Here is a 15,343-nt window from a genome sequence, read left to right as displayed (position 1 = left end):
TCTCAAAAGCTGCCCTGTGAAAATCCCTTCCCACTCCTGTCTTTGTGTGGAGGGCGGGGGTTGTGTGGCCCGTGACCTAGGTCTGTGCCTGGCCGTTTCAAGGATTCCTCCATGACTCAGGTTCCTCTCTCTCCTGGCCAGGCTTCCCAGCAGCGGCTTATGGACCAGTGGCAGCAGCGGCGGTGGCGGCAGCAAGAGGATCAGGTAGGAAGGTGTATGGGACAGGCGACTCCCAGGCATGCCCCCAGTGTGCAGGGGGAGGTCAAGGCCCTGTCGGATCTGTGTGGCTGCATCTGTCCAACACCACTCTCACCACAGCCCCGGGGAGGGGGTGGACAGGGAGGCGCGGGCAAGGCCTGGCCACCCAGGGCACTTGTAGTGGGGTCAGTCACAGTCATGGGACTGCAAACCAAAGGCAGATTATTATTCTCTCCTTGAAAAAAAAAAAAAAAAAAAACCTGAGTTTCTTTTTGACTTTGACCATCCCATCACCTGACAGCTAGCTTCGGGTACCTGTGGTCATTTCCCTCCTTGGCTTTTGCTAATTCAACAGGCTCCCTTCCTTGGGTCCCTGAGCCAGCCAGAGAAGTGCTAGGCTGTCCCCTGGGCCCCTGCTGCACTGGTAGGTGGGCTTGCTGGTCTGGCTAAACCCCCAGAGCCCCTGAAAGCAGCCGTGGGACCAGCCCTGGGCCTCAGTGAATGAAGCTGCTGTTTCTGGAGCCGCTGTGCCTCCCAGACTCTTCTTAGTCAGACTCCTCAGCTCCAGCTGCCAAGGGAATTGGGCTTTCTGTCCCATGAGGTTGCTCCAGTCCTTCTGTCTCCAAAGCCAACCTTTTGGAGGTCTGGAACCCCTCAAGTGACATGGGAACACTTTCCCAGCATTACCATGGGGTCAGGCCAGAGCTGGGATATGTCCAGGGTGCCCGGGGTCCCTTTTGTCCCTCTCCCCAGAATGCTTTCTGCCTTCCCAGGCAAGCAGGGCTTCTGCTGTGCCCTGGGCTCCCTCCCCACCCCTGCTCCCTGAACTGAGTGGTCATGGTTTGCAGCTCTGTCCCCCCACGCCCCACGGACAGGGCTCTGGAGCACCCAGGGAAGCGCCTAGTTTGATGTCACAGGGCTCTGAGGAGGGTGGGGCTGGGCAGGGTGGGGGGCTGGTGAGGGTACCAGGAAATAGAGCATTAAAAGCCCAGAGGGCAAATGCCAAGAACCCACACCCTGGGTGATGAGAAGTTGGCACAGTGAGGCCCATTAGAAAACTTCAGTAAAAATCCGTTCCATGCAAACTGGCACTGCCTCGAGCTACAAAGGATCCACTCCCCCGAATCATCCCATTGGGGTTTTGTTTGGAGGGGGCTAGGGAGTTCTCAGGGGTTGCCGAGGGTCAGTTTGCCAGACAGCTGGCAAGTGGGCAGACTGGCAGGCAGGTCCAGAGAGTGGGGCCCCCTTCCTGAGCTTCTGCTCACCACAGCCAGTGTCCAAAGGCCCCACCTGCCCTCTGGCCAGTGTCCCTCAGTCCCCCCAGCCCCGGGCCCCGGGGGCGGGGTGCACAGCTGCCTTGTGTCTCCCTGTGCCATCTGGTTTTTTAACTTGAGTGCTTTTTGGTATCATTATAAACAAGCCTTGGCCCTACCTGTGCCTGGGGTTGGGGAAAAGATAAAAGAAAACTCTTGAGATTTTTGAGTGTTGTTGGTTGTTGTTTTCTCCGTTCAGTTTCTTTCTTTTTATAACTTGGATTATGAAACTAAACTTTAACCCAAAATTAACCCTGCCTCTCTCCCCACCCCACCCCGTTCTCCTTGACTTCATGGCAAGTTTAAAGGGCAGCATGGGGTTCTTTATGAGTCTGAGAGCCGTCTCCCACGGTCTGTGCCCCCTTCTGCCACCCTACCCTCTCATGGACCCCCAGAGCCAGGTGGGAGTCCCACCCATCCCTCTAACTCCTAACCCCCAAGGTCATCTCCAGTCACACATTTTTTTTTTTTTTTCGGGATCAATGGTGTTTGATTTGTAGCCATTTCCATTGGGAGCAAAGTCTCTCCCAGCCCATTCTAGGTCAGCCATGCTCATCGCTGCACTGTTAGTGAACTGTATTCAGGAGTGTGCTCCCAGACCACCTGCCCACACCAGCCTGGGTTAGCGCAAAGAGTAAATCCTCAACTCCGAGGTGCCCGCCCCGCCCCACAGGGTGCAGGGTCAGCCTAGAAGCTACAGGGCAACCCTGCAGTGCTGCCGGGCAGGGTGTGTCAGGGGCTTGGGATGTGCCCCAGGGCAATGACTAGACTGTGTCCACCATAGTGAGAGCACTGCCTAGGCAGGAAGACACTTGCCTGTGTGTAGCCAGGCTACCCTAGTTCCTCAGCCCCACTTTGGACCTGGAACAGGGTTACAGGTTTGGGAAAGGAAGCGCTCTGCCTTTCTTTCTTTTAACGCATTCTGCCAGTAAGGGGACTGTCACCTCACTCCCTCTAGAAAATGATCGGGAAGCCAAGCCTGATGGGATGGCCAATTATTTACCTGTGGGTGGCCTCTCAGTGGCAAAAGCTCTTCGCTCTGAATTTCGAGGACCACACAGACTCACTTGGGTGTGTGCATCAGTCTAGGCCACAGAGGGCTCACTGGGTGCTGATGGCCTAGTTTCACCTTCCCCAGCTCCTGAAGCCCTTACTCACCCCAGCTCCTCCCCAGGATGCTCCTGCAGCCTCAACTACTGCAGGTCAGCATGAACTCAACTGCACTCCCTTATAGGGAGACACAGGGAGACATTCAGGGAGAGTCTGTTGAGTACCTACCTTGAACCTGGTACCATGCTAAACCTGGCAGGCAACTCCAAACAGTAGAAAACGTGGCCTCTGCTCCCCAGGGGCTCTCAGGCTTCATTTAGGGATCAGACATCATCCTATGGACGGCCCTTTTTTTGTCTTTGATTTTTGTCTAGCTCCAACGTTTGGGTTTTTTTTTTTTTTTTCCTTCCATTATGACTTATAGGGGGAGCTTCCTGAAGTGAGAAGCACTTGCTGAGGGCCGTGGGGTGGGAGGCAGCTTCGTTTTTGCTCAGGGTGGCAACTTGGATCCGTCAGGGCTATGGTGTCAGGGTAGGAGGTCCGGGGGGGCCTTGAGGTCTGTGCCCACCTCAGCCAACTCCTCTGGGCCAGCCTGCCCACCTGTTCCTAATTCCCCTAGGACCTGAGGTGAGCAGGGCTCAGGGGACCCCACCAGGTGAGGTCCCTGCCGACTCCTAGATAACTTCACTATCAGTGGTCACTTTTCTTTTCCCTTCACCTGGTAGTTTGAAATGTCATCTTTTCTTGTGCTCAGTCGAGAGTTTGTTTGTTTATTTTGATCGTATTCATTCAGTTCCAGTGGCCCCATCATGTCCCACCCAAACCTAAATTCAGTTTGACAGAAGCCTCCCCCGACAGGTGAGGGAAGTGGTTTGGATATTCAGGGTATTTTAGTTTGGGGTGACATTATGGGTGGGTCCGTGTATCAATCTTAGAGCTTCTGAGCCCCTGGTACCACCCCGTCCCACCTCTCCCCACCCACCCGGCCCCAGCCAGGACCCCTTACTGTACTTTATACTTGCCAGCTTTATTCCAGTCTAGTAACATGAGCTCCTGATGGTGGTGGTGAGTGTGAGCAGTCATATTTCTGTTGTCTTTTCTCTTGCTTGGTTGGGGCTGCGGTGAGAGTGTCTCTGAGGCATACTTTCCCGCCTCTCTTACGCTAGGATCTGCACACCTCCTCTCAAACACTCTTCTGAGCACGCTCAGCGGGAAGGTTTGTCCACACCTATTAATCCTCTCTCAGTGTCCAGCTTCCTGTTAGTACCAGCTGGTTTGCATGTTTTTGCTTGTTCAGATGAAACAGTTCAAGAAACAAACTCATATCCAACTCTCAAGAAATGTCTTTTTTTGTACACTTTCGTTTTTGATTTTTTTTATTAGTTACAACTCCAAAACACCTGTTGTCCAGTAAAACATTTCACACCTCCCCTGCCTGTTCTTAGATTGTATGTATCTGTGGGACTGAACTAAATGCATGCACTGTAGTAGATGTACTGGTAGCCGTAGCTGTAGTTGTAGTACATGCATTGTTGAGTTGATATTACAGGGTCTTTGACGGCTCGGCACAGCACGGCCGTCTGAAGGATAGTGCGGGGACCAGGAAGAGAAGGGGCTCCATATTTTCAATGTTTCCAAGGGGCTTGGATCCATGTTCTCACCATCAGCCACCACCACCTCCCCTCACACTCTCCGTTCCCCCAGTCCAGAACTGGGTCACCACCCTCAGCTCTTCCTCACTGAGGTCTCTGTTGATATCGTCCAATTATAGTGCAAAAATGGAGCCAGGATTGGAAGGAGTCTTAAAGGTCTTCCTTGTTCTTGTCTTTCTCATACTATTCTTGAACAGAGCAGATCTTTTTTTATTTCTTAAGGCCTACCAGCATGACTCCTTTAAGCCCCTCTACTCCTTGAGTCCTTTGGCAGGTCACAGCCAGCCCTTCAGGGATACAGGTCTATGTGGCAGTCCTGTCTATATGGATTACTTCTTGGGGTGGAGGGGAAATGAGACATGGTAAGGAAGGGATTGAGATCTTGAGATCCTTGGTCTGCAGACAGGGAATGCACTTGGCCCTAGTAAATCATTGCCATTTGTTCTTAGGGTTGGTGAAGGTTAAGTAGGGTGAGAGTGGTGACATTCTTAGCATGGAGGTGACTGGCACAGTTTCATGGAGACAGAAAGGGAGGTCGGCTTGGAACATCCAAGAGGAACCACCCCTAGTTTCCTCCAGTTCCCCAGGAAGGCTCCCTAGAGGGGAAAGGAGCAGTCCTGCAGCCTGTGCCCTTAGAACAGGAGCACGTGCAGCCAGTCATCTTTGGACACACCATCTTCCTACATTTGTGGTGACAAGCCATAAGGGAGTGCCAGAAGTCTCTCAGAGCTTCTGGAGGTGTCCCTACTCTTTACGTGTTGATGCTGAGTGAGTAGTGCCTGCCTCCTGGAACCTGCTCTTTAAGTCAGGATGTGGTGGCTCTGCCCAGTGCTGCAAGAACATTGATGGAACACAGGTGGGATCTGAACCTTCAGGGTGCAAGTTATCTACTGTGGGAGACAGAAGCCCAGGAAAACGTCGGAGTCCATAAAGTCCCCTGAGAGAATGCGTAGAGATAGAGCAAAATGGTAGCGCTGTGGAAAGAATCTACCATGCTGTGGAAATTGGTGGCAGAATCGGAATGAACAAGGATTGAATGTGAGTAAGGCCAGTCTGCCACCAAACAGGATGAGGGCGCCAAGGCCCAGGAAGATAAATCTGGAAGGAGCTGTTCTTCTAGCTTGGCCTGCATGGGGGTGCAGGTCGAGGAGGTACACAGGGAGATGGCTGGAACTGTCAGGCTTCAGGGCTGCTGAAGCTGCAAATTGGCCTGAGGCTGGGGAGTAAGAGAAGAGGGTAGGGACAGAAGGCAGAGAGAGCAGAAAATCCCCTCCCACTGGCCTAAATCCCAGGTCTGGTTCTGCTAGGAAAATGGCTTTGCTGCCCTGTGGCTGGAAATTCTAAGAGCTCCAGTTCCAGTTGGTAAAATGAGCAAAAGTAAAATGCAAGTCAGGGGATGGAATAAATAGTTTAACTTGAACCAGAAAAGAAAATGCTTTAGGGAGGAGAATATATCTCAAGAAGTAGATATGCCCATCCCAATTCCCCTTCAAGATGTTTTCTGTGTCCCCACTGCTAGCCTCTGCCTTATATATGTTAGGGGCTGGGGGATATGAAAGATAGTGTCCCACATACACTCTTCCACTTGCTGGAGGGATCCTGGAGCTATTTGGGTCAGTTGTACCATAAGCTTTAGGGTTCCCAGGTATTGCTTTCAACATGTATTTATTAAGGATTTGTTTTGTACCAAGCACCAAGGAATATAAAGGCAGATGGCATTTCTAGCCTTCAGTGGCCTGAGACTGGTCCTGTCCTCTGAAAGTCCGTGTTTCCCACAATGCACTGTTTCTGGCCTCAGAATGACCACTGTCAGCTTCATTTAAAAAAGGAAAATGGATCAATATGTGCCTTCATTTCTGAAGATGGCTTTCCTGTGCTCCATGAGCAAGATCTGATGGGGGGCGGAGCGGGGGATGCAGTGCCTCCATCTCTGCTTCCTCACCCAGCCTCCTGTGCTAGCAGCAAGCATCCTCTGGGGGCTGTGGACCCAAGATGGTCCATTTGTGGGTAAGGTCATGGGGACACCCTTGTGCTAAGACAAAGCCACATCTGTGGCCATAGAATACAGCCAGTAGTGGCCCAGGGGGAGAACAAATCTCTGACCCACTAGGGCCAGCCACCACAACCAGACTTACCAAAGGATCTTACCTGAACACACATCTCTCAGTCTACTGCCATGTGTTCTGGGGATGGATACTTCGTTTCCCAGTTTGTCATTAAAATGATCATTTCTGGGAGAGCCAGGACTTTCACCATAAAGAGTCCAGCATTGGATTTCAGTAACCCCAGTGAATTTATAATAATGCTCACAGCTGCCCGCTGCTGACCTCAGCTTCATTCATTTTCCAAGGGCTTTCAGACCAAACCTGTTGAGGATAAAATACATCAGCTCTAATCAATAATTTTGTAATAGAAATACTGTGCACTTGATAAATCAACTCTAGTGCAATTAGTGACTAGCCTTGAAGCCCAGACCTAAGTATAAGTTAATCCTAAAGTGAATGGAGTGGGGGAATGTTAATGGTCTTTCAAATCAGTGGAATTATTTTCAGTGGTTGACACATCTCTGCCTGCCCCCTGAGCTGGTTGGTCATTGCTCTTGTGTCGGCTCAGGAGCTCAGGCCCAGCTGTCTGGAGCAGGGGTGGAAAGTGTGGTGGTGTCCTTCATAGCTCCATAAGAGCGTGTAGAGCACAACAGAGAGGGGTCTAGAGACCCGCTCCTTGCACCCTGGGCTGGGTGGGAGCACTGCAGGGTCTAGGAAGCCCCTAAAGCTGATCAACCTGCAGGTTGGTGAGAACCATCCAAGGAGCATGTGCCCAGGTGTATCATTCATGGTTGCTTGTATTTTGCAGAGGTTTTTTTTTTATTTGGTTGGTTGGTTGGTTTGTTGTTGTTTTGAGACAGACTCTCACATGTTGCCCAGGCTGGAATGAAGTGCAGTCTTGAACTCCTGAGCTCAAATGAACCTCTTTCCTCAGCCTCGCAAGTAGTTGGAAATGTAGGTTCATACTACCGTGCCCGGCTTTGGTTTTTTTGTGTGTTTTTTGTTTTTTCTTTTTTTGTTTTTGTTTGTTTGTTTTTGGTAGAGACAGGGTCTCACTATATTGCTCAAGCTGGTCTCAAACTCCTGGCCTGAAGTGATCCTCCCACCCTGACCTCCCAAAACACTGGAATTACAGGTGTGAGCCACTGTGCCTGGCCTCTGCAGAGTTTTGACTTTCAGATATACACCGTGATGTATATTACCATAGCCACCCTGGGAGACAGTCAGGAAGGCAGAAGTTTGTGGCCTGGTTTACAAGCATGTTTTTGTTTTGTTTTTTTTGAGAAAGCTGGGCTACAGAATGGCTATGTGACTTATTTAAAATCACACACCTGGTTACCTGGAGAGCAAGGCTTTGGTCAAAGGTGAAGAACCCTGGACTTGAACCCAGGTCTTTGGCCTCCTTAAGTAGCCCTCTGGAGAAGCCGTGTTTTTTATGAGGGACACACCTGCCCCCCAGGACACCGGGCACAAGCAGGAATAAAGACCATGTAGGAAAAATAAAATAAAATAAAAGCCCATGTAGGGACAGCCCAAGTAGCCTCAGCTTCTAGCTCTATATAGGCCAAGCGCTCAGTCTCTGGCCTAAAACCTCATAGTCTGATCTTTCAGATGTAGATTTCAGAACTGGACCTACGGGACATCTGCCATGGAGTTGAATGTGGCAGATAATTATTAAGTATATAACAATAGTAATTATTGTTATATGTGGTAGGTACTGTCCTAAGCCTGATTCAAGGGTGCTTTTGACTGTATCAGAAACCTCCCAACTCTGATTAAACACTATAGGTTAATGTTACAGGGAATTAAATATTATGGGGGATTTATTGGCTGACATCCTGGAAGCACCATAGAAGAGTGGGCTTCGTGCCTGGCTTGTTCAGGGATCCTTTTTCTGCAATTCTCTTAGCTTTGCCCTCCTTCTCATTTCAATACTGTCTTTATATTGGTTTTCCTCATGGTGGCAAAATGATTGCAGCAGTTTCTGGCATCATACCATCCTGTCCAGAAGAGGGGAGTCAGATGGTCTGGAATTCTAGGAAAAGTCCAGAGCTTTGTGCTGCTTGGCTAAGGCTTGGGTTACAAAACCAGTCACTGAGGGTGGGATCCATCCCCCTCTAAATCGAATGGCTCTTTACACAGTGGTGTAAGGATGGGTTCCCAAAGGAAAACCTGCAGGCTGATAAGAGGGGAAAAGGAAGAATGATGCCAGAGAGACAACCAGTGGATGCCCACCACAGCCCTGGAAGTTCCTGGAAGTTCATGGATAAATACTAAGCAGTCTCCACGCCATTGAAGATCTCCCAACCTAGTGTGGAAACTAATGGGTAATTACAACAGGATGCCATAAGCCCGGTAACATAAGCCTATCCAATGAACAGAAGTAGCACAGAGGAGGAAGTGATCAGCTTTGTCTGGGAAGTCAGGGAATGTTTCACAGGGGAGTGAATATTTCCACTTTTAAAGGACAAATAGGAGCTCCCCAGGGGGCCGGGGAACATCATGGGCAAAGCCACCAGACCCCAGGACAATGGAGTGAGATGGAGGCCCTGCTTTATTCTGGCTGGAGAATAAAATGCAACAGGGGAGTAACTGTAGGTAAAGCCAGAGAGCTGGGCAGAATCAGAGCAGGGGACCCTTGGTACTATGCTAAGGAGACTCGATTTACATGGGCAGGGCCTGTGAGATCATGGGAGGCCTGAAACTAGGAACTGACATCAGATTTGTATGTTAGACAAGCTTTGACAACATTGTCCAGGATGGATTCAAGACGCAGGACTGAGGTGGGAGGACAAGTTACAGATAATTCGTGTACATTGTAAACACTCCATAGATGTTAGTATATAGCTGCTCAAGAAGCAGTAGGCCTTTTGCTCTTATCCATAAGATGATTAACGCTGGACTCAACATCATGCTAGGGGCTGGGGTGGGATGCAGAATAAGTCCATGGCATGGTCCTTGCCTTTAGCCGACTTCCAGTCTTCTGGGGAGGACAAAAGTACACAACCGATGTGAGAGCTAGCCTTTAATAAGGATAGATTCCTACATGGTCAGAGAGTACCCAGAAGGCAGGAAGCTTAGTGGAGGAGGCAAGACATGACACAGGGCCTGGAGAATTTGGAGTGGGAAGCTGTCTGCTAGGCAGGGAATATGGGCTTGAAGAGATAGAGACAGTCAAGGTTCTGGGAGATCTTGAAAGCCATGTTGATATAGTCACAGGAGAGGGAGGCTCGTATTCTTCATGCAAGTGGAGCTCAGTAAGGACAGAACCATCTAAAGAAGATAAGCCTGGCTGTAGCTCCACAAAGAACAGCCTGACCCCTAATCCTGGGGTCTGGGTCTGGGGCTGGGCTCGTGACCTGGAGCAAGGGGTGTGGAGTGAGAGGCATTGAGAAAGCAGACACAGGAGGGCATTCCATGGCAAATCTCTGCCTTAGTTCCCTTAACTTTCCTTTGCTTCTGCCAACAAGTTGTTATTTATTCCCTGCTTGGGGCTATTGTTTCCCATTCCTTTGCCCTTGAGGTGGCCACTGTCCCCTTTCTTTCTGCCACTCCATTTCCCTCTGTCCTTGTCTTTGCCCTCTCTGTCAAAATTTGGCTCAAAGTGCCAGAAAGCCATATCTGATTCACCCTACCTGGGGCACCCCCTCCTTTGCCCATGTCCTCAGTCCTCTTCCTCATTGGTGAGCTCTCCTGAATGAAAGGTGAGATTATGGGTCCTTGGAAGATATTTTGCGTGTATCTGTGGGTGGCACCTGCTTTCCCCAACAATACAAACCATCAGGCCTCCCAGAGGCAAAGTCAGCCTAGTCCTCATTCTTCATATGGATAAGTAATTACTATGCAATTAGAAAACACAGAAAATAAAGGGGCCCTTTGTTCCTGGTTGCTTATTAATATTAATTTTTTTAAAAAGGTCTCCCTTCCCAGCTTGGGATCCTACAGAACAGGAAGCAGACAAATAATGCTTTTGAACAGCTGTGATGGGCTGTTGAAATTAGATCTGTCGGGGGATGAGAACACCACGATGGCAGCCACTCCATGGTATAGGCTAAGAGGGTTCCAGGGGAAGGTATCTTGTAAGTGGTCAATAGAATGCTAGAGACACATCCTAGTCAATTTGAATACAATAATGATAATAGATGTTAATAATAATAGCTCACATGTATTATGAGTGAGCCAAGTACCATGTCAAGCCCACCTGCCTTATCCCATTAAATTCTCATAACCCTATGAAGTGAGCACTGTCATTCTCATTCCCATTTTAAAGATTTAAAAACTGTAGTTTGGAAAGGATAGTAGCTTATCTGAAGTGGCAGAGACAGGATTTGAGCCTAAGCCTGTCGTCATTCTGTCCTCTAAGCCACTGTCAGCAGACGCTCCATCGTACCAGCCCTGGGATGGCTGAGCCAGGCTCTGCAACCTTAAAACAGACACTCAAGAAAAAACCACAGCTGCTCTTAACTAAATTCTCCATTATCCTTGGGGGAGGAGATAACCCCAAATCATTTACGAGTGGCCTCAGGAGGCAGTATAAGTATTTTTTGCACCTGCTCCTGCTGTTGCAGACACTGCCTGGCTTTGGCTGACAGGTTTCTGGTCCCTGAATGCACTCAGACCAATGTCAGACAAAGGAGGCCGGGAGGAGGCGTGGTCGTGTAAGAGGAAGCCAGCCTGAAGAGAATTATTGGAAGGGAACCTTTAGCTGAAACAAGGCTGAGGGAAGTTAGCCAATGCCCAGAAGAAACTAGGCGATGGAGCATGGGCGGGCTTCTCTGGGAAGACAGACGTCTTCTGTATGGATGAGTCAACATTTTTTCCTGTGGGCTGCGAGGACCGCTTCTGGAAGGTCGCTGGGAAACCCCGCCCGGCCTTAGGGCTGGGAGGGGATTGGCTGCCCAGTTGCTGGGGCTTTGCTCTGAGCCAGTGGCGGGGTGGAGGGGCGGGGCCAAGGCGGGAGCAGCGGGCTTCTTGGCCAATCATCCTGCAGGGAGGCTGGGCACCCGGTACCATGGCAACCGCGAGCAGGGCCTCATTTGTTTTGTAGATGAGTAATTACTACACAATTAGAGAAAGCTAAAAATAAAGGGGCCCTTTGTTCCTGGTTACTTATTAATATTAATAAAATGGTCTGCCCAGGTCTGTGGTAAACATTTGATGCCTGCGTGCCTGTGGCAGAGGCTTGTATAGCCGGGAAAGGCACCCCAGCCCCGCTCGCCCCTCTTTCGGGAAGTTATTTCTGACAGTATCCTGGAGAGGGTGGGCTTCTGACCTTGGGGAGAAGAGGAGAGCTTCAGTATGACAGACATAGGATCCAGGATGTCCTGGAGTCGGGGTCCGTCACTGACTCAGGTGGAAAGGTGGCGGCAGCGTCACCATCCTTCAGAGAAAAGACACACACAGCAGCAAAGCAGACACTATGGACCGGTGTCAGAGGAAACCCCTAGTCCAGTTTTGCTGTGTCCTTCTGTGTTTTCTGGCTTTTGATTGATCAGCTCCAGGTGTGTAAAATAGTCGTTAAGTCTTCAATGGAGGTAGCCCCCAAGACTCCAGTGACTCCCCTCCCATCTGGCTTAAAGGGCACATTCCGTTCAGGCTTGGAAATGATCTGCTGGAGGTTTACACTGTGTTCAGGGTTGTCCCCGTGGCTCCCCATGCCCTGGCCTTCGAAGTTAAAGCAGCTGAGAGGCTTGCTTTCTATTCCTTCTCCCTCCTAGGGGGAGAGGTTGCCTTGTTGACTACTCCAGTGAGGGTGATTAACAGCTTAAAGAAAAAAAATAGAGGCAGCATAAAAGCATAGAAGGCAGAGTAGGGAATCAGAAGACTTGGTTCCAGGCCTGCTTCCACCTCTACTAAATGAGGAATTCAGACTAAAGGGTCCTTGGGAGCCATTTCAGCTCTACAGCTCTGTTTTGCTGCTGTTTCCAAAGCTGGAAATCCCTTTTCCTTGGAGATAGGAACAGGGACAGTGACAGTGCCTTAAGATCTGAGAGAACAGGCCGGGCACGGTGACTCACGCCTGTAATCCCAGCACTTTGGGAGGCCGAGGCGGCCGATCACTTGAGGCCAGGAGTTTGAGACCAGCCTGGCCAACGTGGTGAAACCCCACCTCTACTAAAAATACAAAAATCAGCCAGGTGTGGCGGTGTGTCCCTGTAGTCTCAGCTATTTGGGAGACTGAGGCAGGAGAATTACTTGAACCCGGGAGGCCCAGGTTGCAGTGAGCTGAGATTGCGCCACTGCACTCCAGGCTGGGTGACGTAGCAAGACTCCCTCTCAAAAAAGGGAAAAAAAAAGAAAAAAGATCTGAGAGAAGTGAGTGGAGAGAAAGCCAAGAGGTTCCAGGTGATAGGAAACTTCGTGGGAATTTGAAAACAGCCATGAATTGTTTAATGCATGAAGGCAATGGGAGGGACAGAAGCGGTTCCAGAACTGTGTATCATTTTACACATCTGTCCTCAGACTTCCATCCTTGGGTGTGGTTGATTAAATCTCTTAGGGTTTGATTCTGTGTGGATGGTATTCATGAATAATAGTGGACCTGTTAATAGCTGCTGTCAATGAGCAAATCAACCCAGAGATTGTGGCCAGTTCAGTGGCTCTTGAACTTTGCCGCTGTTCCTAACAGGAACTTTGATCCTGTTAGGATCACCTGGGGAGTTTTTAAACTGTGCAGTGGCCAGGCTGCATCACAGACCCATCAAACCAGAATCTAGCAGGGTGAGCCTCAGGCAGGCCCAGTGTGTAACACAGGGCTCAAGTATCATCATGTTCTTGCTGGATGTAAAGCTCCATAACATCTTTGTGGCTGTCACTGGTACCCCAGCCTCCTCTAACTGGGAGGTGGGGAGGTGGGGCTGGGATCTCTAGCCTGCTGCTGTGGAGCCCATGGCTCTCCAGCCTCCATTGGTCTTCCCAGCAGGGTCAGGAAGGCCACCCTCCAGGGTGGACCAAGGGGTTTTTGTCCTCATAGAGGGACCCTCCTGTCTCTCTCGAGGACAGGCCAGTCCTGGCTGACATTAAGGGCATGTACCAGTAGAACTAGCAGCCTGCAGCAACTGTAAACAGAGAAGCAGCCGCCCTCCTTGACTGACCAATGGGAGCCTTTTGGTAAGGTCGGAGTTTGTTTGTTATTAAAGACCTAATTAGAAACATGAGAAGGAGCTGAATGGCTCTGTGCTTGGCTAATTAGTGACATGTATGCGCCTGCTTTGAACTTCAAGGACACAGAACTATTAGTGCTTACATCAAAAATGGATTAAACTCCTGTGCTTTTATAATCATTAAAGAGGAGCTACTCAAGTGGAAAGTCTTTTGTGTGGGTCCTCAAGGGGCTGCCCCTGGGATAACTTCCCCACCCCACCCTGTCCCCTGCCTGCTAGAGCCCCAGCAGTGAGTTTTCTATTAGATATGATTGGGCAGTAAATACCGTTCAGCCCTAGGGTGTGCCAGCTCCCCAAAGGACTTGGCTCTCAGCAGAATGGAGTGGTCTTTTAGGACTGAGATCAGCTCTCTGGGTGGCCCCCTGGGTCCAGGCACTTTCCTGGGGTGGGGGAGGGGAGTTCTAGCGAGGGCCCAGGGTTAACCAGGGCTTACTTTCCCTCTGGCAGTGCCCTCTCTGCTTCCACACTGACCCTACCAGTACTGCAAGTCTGCTTGTTCTTTGGGCTGTGGCATAGTGGAGGGTGGCCTAGTCGTCAGGAGAGAGGCAGTCCTGTCTCTCTTGGGGCAGTCAGATCCTGACCTCAGGGAACCCCCACCCTGATGGAAGAGATGTTTCCACTGCCAGGGAGCTCCCAATTTGGAAAGGCAACAGGGTCCAAGCCCTTAGGAGCTTCTCTCCAAGGTTGGAGAATCTATTCTGTGTCCTTGAATTTGCAGTTTCTCTGGGGCAAAGAAAGATCCAAGTAAACAGAGGAAACCTTGTCAAAGTATGATTCCAGAAGGGACAACTGAGCAGCATAATTTAAAAAGCCTGTGCCTTCAAGTTAGAGCCAGATTTGGTCCTGTGTGAGACACTGTGTGGCATTGGACACATTTCCTAGCTGTTCAAACCCTTGGTCTTCTTATCTGTAACAGGGGTTACACAGCTGCTCTTACAAGATGTTCGGAGCATGAAAAAAGATCGTGTGAAACACCTACCAACATGCCTGGCAACACAGTAGGGGCTCATAAGTATGAGTTCCCTTTCCAGCCTCACACCTGCAGAAGCTACAGCTTCTAGAACTTTGTGCTTCTTGCCTCATTGGTTTTCACCTCCAGGCCCTGTTTTGTCCCTACTAGTATCAGGCCTAACAGGGGCAGAGTGATATCTAATTCTTACATAGCTTTTCATCATGATTGAGAAGACTACATTAGGCTGCCTCATACGTCTGTGGTCCCAGCCTTGGATTTCATAGTGTTTTCTTTTAGCAGCAGTCTGTCATGCAGAAACTGGGCCTGCAGTGAGTGCAGTCACTTATAAGACACAAGCAAGGATCTGAGCCTCCTGGCAGGTAGCAGGCAGGGAGGTAGCTTTCAGGTTGGGAATTGGTGCCTGAGCACACCACAGAGCAGCAACATGAGAGGGTGGCTGGCGACACATGGGGAAAAGCCAAACTGACTTCTTTTTTGAAAAAAGAGACGAGTGTGCTTCAAAGACAGAGGCAGTCAATGGATCAAAGCAAAGCAAGGGACATTTTCAGGACTGAACTAGGAGAAACTTGGAGCCACCAAACTGTAAGAGACAATAGGGAGTTGTCTCTGGGCAGCAAGCTCCCTGTCTATTTCCTGTGGAGTCTCAGACCTGGGAGGGCTGGATGAGGAAGCAAAGGCTCTGGTATCACCCAACAGGGGCCACCTCTCTGCCTTTTCTCTGCTGAGTGGTGATGGTGGCATCTCGCCTCCCCAGGGCTGCGTGCCCAGCTGCTGGGTGGTTCAATGCAGCATGGCATGGGTGCTGCGGGTTCCGGGGAGCCTCCTTGTCTGTTATTCCTTGCAAATTCTAACCTGTGTGGGCCTGGAGTCTGAAGCCAATTAATTTAAGGAAGAGGCAGCAGGATGTTAGTGTTAAAACACCGCCTGCTTCAGCCAAACCATAAACATT

General features: G+C 50.1%; 1 protein-coding gene across 6 annotated transcripts in view; it reads left to right on the top strand.

The window, feature by feature from the left end:
- MSI2 (musashi RNA binding protein 2) overlaps positions 1–15,343 on the top strand; it is a 427,746-nt gene that overhangs the window by 395,062 nt on the left and 17,341 nt on the right. For 5 of the 6 annotated variants that reach the window (XM_055386794.2, XM_055386792.2, XM_055386793.2 and 2 more), the window contains one exon: positions 142–204. In XM_055386794.2, coding sequence (XP_055242769.1) covers positions 142–204 — 63 coding nt within the window. Of the gene's footprint in view, positions 1–141; positions 205–3,727; positions 3,778–15,343 lie in introns of all 6 variants that reach the window. The other variant, XM_063706244.1, reaches the window with a different exon arrangement.

This window comes from Gorilla gorilla, chromosome 4 (assembly GCF_029281585.2).
Source record: "Gorilla gorilla gorilla isolate KB3781 chromosome 4, NHGRI_mGorGor1-v2.1_pri, whole genome shotgun sequence".
NCBI classification, from domain to species: Eukaryota; Metazoa; Chordata; class Mammalia; order Primates; family Hominidae; genus Gorilla; species Gorilla gorilla.
The sequence above is the reverse complement of the archived record's forward strand: the minus strand, read 5'-3'. Positions and strand labels throughout refer to the sequence as shown.